This window comes from Pristis pectinata, chromosome 10 (assembly GCF_009764475.1).
Source record: "Pristis pectinata isolate sPriPec2 chromosome 10, sPriPec2.1.pri, whole genome shotgun sequence".
NCBI lineage: Eukaryota > Metazoa > Chordata > Chondrichthyes > Rhinopristiformes > Pristidae > Pristis > Pristis pectinata.
Genome location: NC_067414.1, coordinates 46,789,769 through 46,802,934, shown reverse-complemented (window position 1 = coordinate 46,802,934; position 13,166 = coordinate 46,789,769). Strand labels below are relative to the sequence as shown.

The following is a 13,166-nucleotide window of genomic DNA, read 5'->3' as shown; positions in this document are numbered from 1 at the left end:
TGAAACAAACCCTTTTTCAGTTGGGTCTCACTGAGTTTCCCCCCACCCCCAAATAAAGGAAGTTAATCAATACAATATATAGGCACACCCCGGATAACAAACAGGTTCCATTTTTACACAAGTCAGATGATACAGAAAAATTACTCAGTATGGTAACTATATCTCCACAGTATTGTAATGAATGACGTCAAAAGCACATAAGACTGACAAGAGAAAACATTTACTAAAAGTGGATAGAGAGAGGAAACTAGACCTGCCATTCCTACAAACAAGCGTATGTACATTTGTCAGCCTTTTGAATTTAATAATATAATGGAAAATTGTACGGTTATCCATAAGTCAGGCATTCATAACCCATGGACAGCATGTAACCCTGCTTGACGACTTGTAACACTCCTCTGTATTGTTGCATTGTGGGTCCCATTTGAAAAAATTGCCCTGGAATATACTCAGTTAAGTAAATGTGGTGTACATAATAAAATAAATTTTGAAGGAAAACCATGTTTATGCCTTAATTGTTAAATACTTGGAAGCAAAATTATTCTTTTTCTTATTGTCAATTAAATTCAGCACCTCTTAATCAAAATGTTATATTTGTCTTGAAGGACACCATTTTTTTTCATTTTGTCTTTTTTTTTGTGTTTAACTTCCTCCATTTTCACAAATGAATGTTTGCACCTACAAACATCCTTTGACAGAACCACAAGGTAAATATAAGCTCCAGGAATGTTATTGCCTTCAAACCAGAACTTATCCTAAGAAGAAGCAGCTAGGAAGATTATTTAAAAAACTAATAAACCAGATCAGATAAAGAGATGTGAAAAAAAGTTTGAATCCATCAATATCATCTGTACAGAAATGCAGCAACAACACAATGTGAGTCATACACAAAAAAGATCCTGAAGAGTTTTAGTATCCTCAAGAATTAAATCATGAAACAAAATTGACAAAGTACCATTAAGGAAAATGTCACTTTATTGTTTAAGTTATCAGGTTTTAATAAACAGGAGATTGTTCACATGTGATAACAACAATTATAAGAATCTCAGTACAAGTGGGGCTGTTTGACAGTGATTTAACATGGAATGTTAAATGAAAAATTAAAAATAAAACATAAGCACTTTATAATAGTTATGACTAGAGGGAACATCACTGCTTCAAGTAATTTTCTTTGTGGATAAATATTGTTTTTTCTCCCCCCAAAAGGTGGTTACAAATCACACCACAATTTCCCCAGAGATGCACCAGACAACGGAAATATATATCAGACAACAACTTCACCTGTGACACTGTTATCACAGAACAGACTTCTCAGTTACTTATGGAATGGTCACAAAATTTGGGAATATTTTTACAATTACCATTGAACATAAATGCAACTGAAGATGGATCCATCTGTGGATAGGCTTTTCTTTAAAGTAATCTGGATATGTTATTAAAGGAGACATGAAACTTTTGCAAAATAAATTAGTTACATGCATACTACTTGACAACTTGCAACATCTTTCTGTGTCATTGTGCATTCTAAGCAAGTATAAAACTTCAGTGCAAACGCCATTATAGCTAAAGTAATAAACAAAACTTGGATGCATGAGGGCCAAGTCAGACCATGAAACTGTAGTTTTAGAACTGCTTAGTGATATTATAGTATGTGATAGTTAAAAGATCCAAATAAAATGTCTTGGTGAATGTGGATATTTGTGATGCTATAGTGGCGAATACCTTTATTACTTGTTGACTAAATATTAGTCCAGCACTAAGCACATTGACTATAAGTTTCTCATACTACTGATAACGTCACCTCAAAAGTACTAAAACAGTACTATTACCACTATCACCGCAATGATTAAATAGTTTTAAAATTTCACTCACACAAAGGATCAAGTTACTATTGCTTAGCACAAAATAGCAATCATTCTTATCTTTCTCAGATGAACCACAGTATCCTCCTTTGATACAAAATGGCTCATGTTACACAATTAAGACAACAAAATTGGCCATACCATATTTGCACAGATATTTTACAAAACAAACACCAGATAGGCTCTTGGGGATACATCACCATGGACCCTCTCCACAACACCCAAATCCCCCATCCCAGAATGTTTTATTTTTACCGTCCACTCGTTCTGCTTTAAATTAAGAGTAGATGAACAAAATGATAAGTGAACATTATGAATTATAAATCTGTGGCAATATTCATTTTAATATGTACAAAATTAATTGTACAAACATCTTATTGCCTTTTAAAACTTTCCCAATTAGTTTAAAGATTGTGTTCACTACACATGAAGTTATTCTTTATTCAGCTAAGTGGTCTTTTTTTATAAACATGTCAAAAAGTTATGGACAGGGTATTGGTAAATCAACTTGACACAAAAGTTAGATAAAATACCAAACATTCATTAGTCAAGAAATATATGAAAGTACATCTAAAGTAATATACTGGATAAATAATTTCGAGTGCAGAGTGAGGAGTCTGATACATATGAACAAATCTTCAATGTTTGTAAACTCTGCAATGTAATCTTCTTTTTCCAAATTACTTTGATACTGAGAATGGAATTATTTTGTATGTTACTGTGGTTGCAAAGTAGTTACTTCAATCAGAATGGAGAAAAACTTCATAGTGCAGGATGGTACCTTGGAATATTATTACTGGGCTTAAGTCATTGATACAAGGCCAAATTCTATAATAACTAAGAAGGAATACTTTGGCAATATGCAAGAGTATGGCAAGGAATTGCATAACATCAGTTAAGTTTCTTCATTGTAAGAATTTCTTATATTTTTCAGCTGGCCTTTTGTTAAATGATTTTACTGGAGTGAATATCCTCAAAAACATGATTTTTGTTGTGCTTTAGTGTGGTCCTATTTAAAAAGGTAATACCACTGAACTGTTAGTTGATATTGAGTACACCTCAAAACTACTAGGTACCAACATCTGGGAGAATTTCCAGAAAAAAATAATGTATCTACTCATGACTGAAGAAATGAGGCAGTGTCTGAAATGAATAGACTGGGTTAGACCTCAAGGTCATCTGGTCGAGGCCTGCTACTCCCTCTACTGCTGGCTCTACTGGGAGGCCTCTGTTCCGTGAGACCAACTGGTTGCAACTCTGTAACAGATGATAGCTTTTGCATGGTAGGATGTTCACCAGGGAAATCAAAAGCCTGTGCATGACAGTTGGAAATGGTGCTACCGGCCTGACCAATCCGGTTTTGTTCTGTGCTATAATTTGCCCAGTTCTGTTCATTAGCTTGCTTATTGTAGCTTCTGCAGGAGGACATATTCCTGTCCCCGGTAGCAAGCTTGTATCCAGGAGGGGACATGGGAGCAGTTGGCGGGGAACACCCATTGTAGTAGGCGTACTTTGATGAGGCGGAGTCTTTAAGAGGATTCAAGCCCATTTTTTGAGTGCCCTGAAATAAATGACTATTCTGTTTGACACGATCAGCTAAATATTTGAAGATGATGTAGAACAGCTCTGCCACATTCAGCATAGCTGACATAACGGATACCACCAACATGAATATGATAAAGATGGTCTTCTCTGTGGGTCGTGACAGGAAGCAGTCTACTTTGTGTGGGCATGGATACCTCTCACAGGTGTAAATAGCATTCAGCATGAAATTGAAACCATAAATGCACCATTGAATTAACATAAAAGCCACTTCAAAAATGACTTTAAAGATTATACTGACAGTATAAGTGTGCAAGAGGGATCCTTTAATTTTAATTCTGCCTTGCTCCTCCAGACCATACTTAATTTTCTTTAGTTCTAATTGTTTCAAGTGCAGGCCCACATCTTCACCTTCTTCTTGGAGTGCCTTCAGTTGCTTTTCCTTCTTAGATATTCTTTTCTCTTTGTGAGAAATGAGAAAGACATGGGCTAGATAGACCAAAGTGGGAGTTGATACAAAAATAATCTGAAGGACCCAGAGTCGAATGTGGGATATAGGAAAGGATTTGTCATAGCAGACATTTTCACAACCTGGTTGCATTGTGTTGCATTTGAATGCAGATTGCTCGTCACTCCAAGCGGATTCCACTGCAGTGCCCAGCACCAGGAGACGGAAGATGAAGAGCACTGTGAGCCATAGTTTACCTCCTGGAGTCAAATGTGACTGTGCTTTATCCAATAGTTTTCCAAGTGCACTCCAGTCACCCATCTTGCTTCAGCTTTGGCTATAAAAATAAGAGAACAATTGTGTCAGAAGATTCCTAAGTTGCCAGAGGTTTGGGTTCATTTTAAAATATGTATATGCTTCTTTTAATCATGCTCTGAGAATGATGTACATTGCCAGTTCTTCAACAGTGTTGTGGTCCAAAAAAACATAAAGAATTAATAATATTTCAATTGTCTTATCAATTAGCTATGAAATAAAATGTAATCATGTTTTAGTAGGCACTCATAAAGTTATTAATATTTACAGCTTTAACATAACAACATGTCCCAAAGTAGTTCACGTCATTATCAAAAAAACAAGCTACACAGCCATATATTAGGATATACATGAGCTGATGACTAAATGCTTGATAAAAGATACAGGTTTTGAAAAAATAAAATAAAGGAGAAAATAGTGGATACAAGGAGGAATTTTGAAGAGAACTCCAGTGATTGGGACATTGGCAGCTGAAGGAATAGCCACTAAAGGTGGAGCACTTAAATCCAGGGATGATGAACAGGCCAGAACTGGAACACCATAAACACTTCAGTGACTTTCACGGTTAGAGGAGATTACACAGATGGAGAGGGCAAGGCCATGGAAGAAACTGAGAACAAAGCATAGAATTTTAAAATGAAGGTGTTGGTTAACCGAGAGTCAATGTACAGTCGCAAGCACTAGAGTGACTGGCAAACTAGATTTGAGTTAAGTCAAGGTTTTTGATGATAAAACATAGAACATAGAACATAATATCTGTGCAGACCATGATGCCAATCTAAACTCAGCCCATATGTCTGCACAAGGTCCAGATCCCTCTTTTCCCTGGCTGTTCATTTGTCTGTCTAAACACTTCATAAACATTGCTATTGTATCTGCTTCTACTACTTCACCTGGCAGCATGTTCCAGGCACATAACACCTTTTTCAGTAAAAAAAAACTTGTCCTGTAAATCTCTTTAAACTTCCCTCCCACCCCTCACTTTAAAGCTATCCCCTCTTGTATTTGACTCTGACCATCTGCCTTATCTATGCCTCCCATTATTTTATACATTTCTAACAGGTCACCCCTCAGCATCCGATGCTCCAGAGAAAACAATCTGAGTTTGCCCAACCTCTCGTTATAACTAAAACATTCCAATCCAGGCAACATCCCAGTGAACCTCTTCTGCACTGTCTCCAAAGCCTCCACATCCTGCCTGTAATGTGGTGACAAGAACTGCATACAATATTCCAAATGTGGCCTAAACAAAGTATAATACAGCTGCAACATGACTTGCCAGTTTTTAAACTGAATGCCCGAACTGATGAAGGCAAGCCAGCCATATGCCTTCTTTGCCACCATGTCCAATTGTGTTGCTGTTTCAGGGAGCTATCTCTATTTCTAGATCTGACCAGTCAATGAAGAATTTTCTCCCCATTTCCCATTAACTTCAATTTTACTACCAAATTGAAGTAACTACACTTGAAGGAACTACACTTGGTCATAATATCAAGGGCAGTTACTTTCGCTCTGCCTCTGGAATCTTATTTCTCTATACATGTTTGGATTAAGGTCGTAATGAGGGCTGGAGTCAAGTGATTCTGGCAAAAATCCAACTAAGCATCAATGAGTAGGTTATGGAGAGAAAGTAGGTGTTTGACAATACAGTCAATACTCCATTATATTACTATATTGGTATTAGTTTATTATTGTCACTTGTGCCGAGGTACAGTGAAAAACTTGTCTTGCATACCGATCGTACAGATCAATTCATTACACAGTGCAGTTACACTGGGTTAGTACAGAGTGCATTGATGTAGTACAGGTAAAAACAATAACAGTACAGAGTAAAGTGTCACAGCTACAAAGAAAATGCAGTGCAATAAGGTGCAAGGTCACAACAAGGTACATCGTGAGGTCATAGTCCATCTCATTATAATCAATATTTTTTATTGACAATATATGGAGGGAAAGGTAATGACCATGAATGGATTTATTTTGCTTTTTGTGGACAAGACATACCTGAGAAAGATGGCAGGGTAGCATCTGTACTGGAACAGCTTGGCTAGAGGCATAGCTGGGTCAGGACCACAAATCCTTATCAGTTCAGTGGCATGTTGTCAGAGCCTATAAGCTTTGCTGAATGCAACATGCTCAGCAATTTCTCAATGTCGTATGAATGAATTGATTGACTGATGAGTTTTTGTTATGGTGGTGTTCCAGGAGGAGGATGAGATGCAACATTGGTTTGATACTTCTAGCTAAATATAGTTACAAGAGACAAGGCTGAAGCATCAGAAAATCTGGAGCTGGGCTCTGCCATTGTTGAGGATGCAAAGGTTCACGGAGCAACCTCCATCCATTAGTTGCTGTCTGGATGTGGCAAGATTGCAAAGCTTTGATCTAATCTCCTGATTGTACAGTCACTTGGTTCTACTTATGAGAGTTCAGCAGTTTAGCATGCTGATACTTTGAGTTTCACCAGGTAGGCCAATCGTTACTGGGTATGCCTGCTGTTACTCCACATGGTGGACAGTTCCATTGCCTTCACTTGGCCTCATGCCATGAGACTTCATAGAGTTAGGAATCAATTTTGAACACTCCCAGGACCTATCCCAGCTCCTGTGCCACCAGCTCTGATGGGTCTCCCCTGCTTGTGGAATAAGATGTACCAGGAATGATGATGATGTTATTAGGAATTAGTGATGTTCCTATGAGTATAGTTATGTCAGGTTATTGAATGGTTGGCATTTGGGATAGCTCATCCAGTTTTGGTGGCTCTTTAGATGCTAGTGGGAACAACTTTGTGGAGTGTGTGTCTTTGTTGAACCCTATGCAAAAGTCACTCTGGGTGTTCCATCCAATGTTATTGCTTTTGGGGTTTATATTAACAGCTTGCAAGGGCATGTTAGAGGGCAGTTAAATGGTAATCACTTTGAATTTTAACAGAAAGTTTTGCAACAGGCACTAATCAACCTGTTAAAATAGGAAGAAAATATCTTGTCCTGTGAATTCCCTTGCTGGTTTGATATAAAATCCTATCAGCATTTAACCCAGCACATCAATCACCAGAGCTGTGGTGCTCAACTGAAAACAATCAGGCTTTCAAGCATGGATTACAGTTTGAAAATAAACAAGGTATATTCAACTTTACAGGAAGACTGGTAACAATGAATAAATTATATATCTTAATTAAATTTGAAATAAAAAGTTAGATTATTCTAAAGATATTTTGGGCTGAGTCCCGTTTTGCAATGGTGCGGCAGGTAAAGCCGCTGCCTCACACCACCAGAGACCAGGGTTTAACCCTGACCTTTGGTACTGTCTGCATAGAAATTACACATTCTCCCTCTGGTTTCCTCCCACATCCCAAGGGCATGCAAATTGGTGGGTTAATTGTCCAGTGTACCACTGTAATTGTGTGTAGGGGAGTAGTCTAATCTGGGGGGTGGAGGGGGGGAATTGATGTGACTGTGGGAAGAATAAAAACAATGGGATTAATGAGGAATCAGTTTAAACGGGTGGTTGGCACAGACTCAGGGGGCCAACAGGTCTGTTTCCATACGGTATGACTCCATGACTCTATGTCAGGGTCAAAATGATGCTGGGATGAACAGAGCATTTGAAATTATTCACTTGTTTTATTTATAGCATAAAAAGATTATAATAATAAGGCATTTATTTTGAAGAAAACACAAGTAGTTTTTATGCATTGGCAGTCAAAGAGTTAAATGCTTTCCCAAGGAGCTAGACAGAGTCATGAAGTCTTTCCTGATATATCAGCTGGTCAGCTCATGGAATTGATGAGCCATCTAGCAACCCTTCTATCTCACTGGCACTGAGTTAACTGATATTTTAGCTCCTTGCACGAGGGAGGGGTGAAGGATTTGGTTTGGTCACCACATTTAACCTGGGGAAGGAGGGGTGGAAATTACTTGAAAAATCTGGACGGGCTCCTATGATTAACAGTGACCTCAGTAGGAAATGTATGTACTGGTGTAAGAGGCGAGAACAACATGGGACTCAGCCCAAAATACTGCTCCTCCCTCTGTGGTTGAATGACCTACTGACACGCACCATCTAGGTTAATCAGTAAAGAATATTTGAGTGAGGGACCTAAGTGAACAAGTGCAATGGAACAGCAAGCCCCAGAAAGGGCAGCGCCTTTGGACAACAAACAGGCATAAAGGTTGCAGGAAGAATAAATACATTTTAAATATAATTTGTTCACAAATAAGATTATAATGTTCTACTGGTCTAAATGAAGCACAAATGTCAATTTTATTTATATTCTTTTCTTTTTATGATTACTGCATCTTATGTTCTAGAATTTTCACAGCAAATGCCTATTTATTTAACTGTAGCTTACCATCTAGAGCAATAAATGTTAGAGACATTCAAACTAATCTAACCCCATTACAGGAATCCATTCTCAGATTTTTAACAAAGAAATTGGTAGCAAATGCAATATTGACACTACCGAGAAATTGTTGCATTGAACTAATTTACTATTGCTTAAAATCTTTTAGATAGCCCAGCTTTATACTTGCAAATGTACCAGCCTTGATTCACTGAGAATACTGCTGGGATTGATTCAGTTGTTGTGGATTGAAGGTCCATTTCAGGGCTTCAAGCATATAAATTAGGATGACTTTATTCTGAGAATGTTACTGATGCATCATGTATTAGCAGTGTATTTCCATTCAAATGGCCAGTTTTTCATTTCTGGTTTAAAAAGCAAATCTACTAGACCTTTTAGTAGTGTAAAATCAATCCTCAGGCTCATTCATGTCATGTTTGAAAGTGTGGATAACAGCGATCAGTAATGGGAGTCCTGTCTCATTCTACTTTCTGGCCGGTGATGTTGACACCAGTTTTATCACTGCGTCATCACCGCAACCAAGATCAGCCAACTCAACTCAAAACCACCCTAATGATTGTGGGTGCCATTTGTCCATTAAGCCAGCAAGATGGTAATTTTCTACTTATTAGGTTTTATAGGGAATGAAACAAAACTGACTAGTTGACATCTAGAAGTTACGATAAGCAATATTGATACTTTCTTCTACATTATGACACAAGGTATGCTGAAATTAAACCAGGATTCAAACTATGTTTAATTACAGATTTTAATTTTTTCCAAGGCTGCTGGTTATCTGGACTAATGTAAATGAAGATGTATATTTGAAATGAACAGATCTATTTAGTTTGAGGAACTGTAATATTCACATCAGTTCTTAAAAGAATAAGTTCAACAGACAAATACAAGTTGACTAAACATTAGTAACCACGTCTTTTGATGTAAAGGCAGAAAAAATTATGGTCAGGAAGGGTGGTTGCTAAATGTTCTTTACTGGAAGAATCTAAGTTATTTGTGATTCATGCACAGTAACCATGAGGTGCCAGACTGATGAAAACTTTTGGCTGAGAGCAAAAATGAATCGATAGATGTAGAAAGTCTATCACTATTATAAAGTTGTCTGTCATGATGGTCAACATGCTTATCATGTAATTCCGATGTTCTTAATCAAAAGAATTGTGAAATACACTTTTTGCTTGTAAACTCAAGTATGAATTGAAATTTGAACCATTTTTACCAACTGACCCTGAAAGCTTTTCAGTATCCTACCAGAGTAACCTTGAAGAAAGAGGTTTAAAAGTTTTATCTCCCCCTCTTTTCTCTTTGCAATCCAGGAATCTCTTCCTATATTTGTTGGTGCTTTGAAGTATAACAGAAAACCACAACTTTAATGCGGAACGGCTGTCAAAGGACTGGAAGATTTGGGTCCTGAGTGTATTAATACTCTGTTATACAGGCATAATGATCTCTGTATACAAAACGGTTATTGAAAGAGAACGACAAGATCTCTTTTTTAACATTATAAAGAGGGCTCAAACTCTACTGATTAAATTAGAACCCCTTGTTTATATTAATTATTTACATACTTTGGGGGATTTTAGCTTAAAATTGTAATTAGGTGCCTGCTCCTAAAGCAGAGTTCACAGTCAGTGATATTTTAGCCAAACATTGCTCCCAATGTACTCAGTAATTGACATTTTATGTCGCATCCAAGAATTAGTTCGATTATCCAATGATCAAATACATTCACTTTACACAAAAGTTTAGTAATGTAAAAACACTATAAAGTGATCTTATTCAATAAATGGTGTTTCTTAAACTGCGAATTCGTAGGAAAACCCAATGACTTCACATTTTTCAAAAACAAAATAGTATTTTACAATCAACACCTGATACTGGGTGAAGTCCCTCTCACTGCCAACGACCCATGTATTGGAATTTGAAGATAAGTCTACGGCGATCTATTATTAATAAGTTTGTTAACGTTAACTCTGCCATGACCTGCCTGACAATGTGTTCTGAATTCCTATTACACTTTTGCCCTCTAATATGAAGGTAATAAAATAAGAAACTGAATTGGAATAATTTGGACACTGTCTATTTTGTCTATCCTCGTGAACATAATAAAATATGTTATAGTGAACATATTGTTATACGTCTTAAACACGCGCAGGTCAATTCTATGGAAATGTGATTTACATTTTTGAATTTGTGACTTCACTGAAATACAAGTCAGCTGCTCGCCGCCTGTTCGCTGGGACCGGAGAACATTCATCTCATGTCAGTGCAAGTGAAAACTTAGGACACTTCTCATCGAACTTTTCAGAGGCGTCGGGAGGAGGGAATGGAGTTACTAGTTGAGATAAAGGCCACCAGCTATATGCTTCAAACCAAAATGCCTCCTGCGTATTTAGGGCAGATTAAGATGTCTCCTTAAAGTTTACATATTGATTTCACGAAATAAAGTTAAGAGTATCTGGCTCAGCTCATGCATATGCTTAAAATGCGAACTGCTTAAAAATGCTTAAAGTAAGTAAAACGTTGTTTAATGAACAAAACCATCCATCGCATTTACCTAATTCATATATTCTCAGATACTTGAATTTATGAGATTGTAAATCTTGATTAAAATCTGTAACGTTTGTGGGAAGGCTCGCAGTCTGAATTGAGATGCGTTCCTCATCAGATATGGGAAGATCCGACTTGTACAGTCTGCTATACTTTTCCCTTCAACATCCCTTTAGCAGTTAGTTGGTAAATCAGTTTCAATATTTTGAAAAGCACAGTATCACTTTAAATCGGACGGTATGCGAAGGAGAGATTACTTTTCAACAGTTTGTACACTTCGCTATTCAAACCACAGCGGTGTTAAACTCCAGCTGCTCGCTTTAACAAAAAAAACTTTCACCACTTACCACCAAAGTCTCGGGAGAAGCTCTGTACGATGATTCAAGTTGATTAACTCAAACGGAACAAAAATAGACAAATGGTTGAGTGTTGGTCCACTTCTAGGTGAAGGAGGATCTTTTCTCCAGCCCGAACAATGAGCGCTGGGCGATTTAAAGCCCTTTTAGCTCAAAAAAAGTTTTGTGTCATCTGACACTGACGTCACGGGTTCCGACGGGCTCCCTGAAACTTTCAAGATTCAGCGGCCGGTTGTCACTTTGAGCTCACGGCACGTCCCGGAATTGGCCCTGGTAACCTCTGCTGTCTGCTCCGTCTGTGTCATCTGCATCCTGAGTCTTTATATATGGCCGGTGTTGCCAATAAAGTCTACAGTGCAAACTATTAGAAGTTTTGCTTTGCAAAAAATAGCGTTAATACTGTCACTTTTTTTTACAGTTCGAAATGTTTTCCATTCTAATCTAACATTCGTTCCGAGAGAATCTAAAACGTCTGCAACTATAAAAGCCACTTCGGTTATTTGTTACTATTCGGAAGTCTGCAAAGCCACGTCTTCTAGCAACATTGGCCCTTGATAAGTTTAAGGGGTCTTCGAGCATGTTTTGCTTTATTTCAGATTCCCAGGATCCGCAGGGATATATTTATATTTTAGTAATACGATTGTTATTTTCACTCACTAATTAGTGTCATTTTACGAGCAAATCGTCGCAGTGTCCTTTACAGCCTTAATCTATACAGGACATAGACGTCTGTCCGCAAATGACACCCAATAGAAGGGATAGATAATACAGAATGGGTAGTCGATTCCGTACGACAAGCAAATTATACTTTCCTATTGAAAACTTAAGGATATAGTTCATTATAAAAGCTAAAGTCCTTGTGATGTTATCATCTGATTCATAACATACTGACAGAAATGATGGACGTTGAACGGTTTGTTGATGTTATTCATGTCAGAACCGTATGTTAGAACTCGCTGTAAAGAGAACCGGGCCCACAAGTAGTTCAAAGTAAACTAGAAAGAAAAGCATTTGCTTTCACGATCGTCAATTTGTTCGTGAAATATAAAACATCGAAATGTCTTATCAATGCAGTTGTGTGTTGCATTATAATACAGATGTATCAAAAGTTTTACAAATATAATCTTCATTGCACTCTGGAAAATCGTGTTGATTTCTAGTGTCCTATGTTCTTGTTTTAAATCACCGCCACTTTTAAGGGGTTTATAAATACCAGCTAAAGCCTGTGCCTTTGAAAGTGCAGCCAGGTGGGTAGCAGTTTATTTTGGTTCCCCGCAGCAACTATACTGAGGTGGTAAAGCAAAACAGGCAAGGTATCGTTTCAGGAATTCTTCAAGATTCAGACACCAAAACACTGTAAAGAACTACTTAAAGCTTGTGACGTTCATGACGGCACTCCGGTGTATTCTGGAGTGGAGAAAAGTTGAAAAGTCCCAACAGGATCACTGACTGACAATGGAAAAGCATTGGTAAAGTCAGCAGCGTGTCACGTTCACAAAACGAACTGCTCTTTGAAAGAACATGTTTGCAAAGTCGCTTTTGCGACCAGAAAGATACCCCCTCCATGTGAGCTGCGCATGGAGTTGTTCCAACAGACATATGGAAGGGGATAAATATTTATTAATTCTGGATGAAGATAAGTAAGTAGTAAATTTTTCCAGTCCTTTAATCTACGTTCAATGATATTTTCCTTCCTTCGCTAAGAATCTGCCAAGCCGTTTAATGACCCGAAG

At 37.6% G+C, this 13,166-nt stretch overlaps 1 protein-coding gene across 1 annotated transcript; it reads right to left on the bottom strand.

The window, feature by feature from the left end:
• Positions 1–957: 957 nt before the first annotated feature.
• gja1b (gap junction protein alpha 1b) lies at positions 958–11,736 on the bottom strand. The gene is made up of 2 exons (XM_052024618.1): positions 11,425–11,736; positions 958–4,189 (listed from the first exon to the last, which is right to left on the bottom strand). The coding sequence occupies exon 2, from the start codon at positions 4,171–4,173 to the stop codon at positions 3,025–3,027; it is 1,149 nt and encodes a 382-aa protein (XP_051880578.1). The 5' UTR covers positions 4,174–4,189; positions 11,425–11,736; the 3' UTR covers positions 958–3,024.
• Between the last annotated feature and the right edge of the window lie 1,430 nt (positions 11,737–13,166).

What these genes read in the sequence shown, in the direction of transcription:
- gja1b (XM_052024618.1), bottom strand. Translation starts at nt 4,173, where the DNA reads ATGGGTGACTGGAGTGCACTTGGAAAACTATTGGATAAAGCACAGTCA.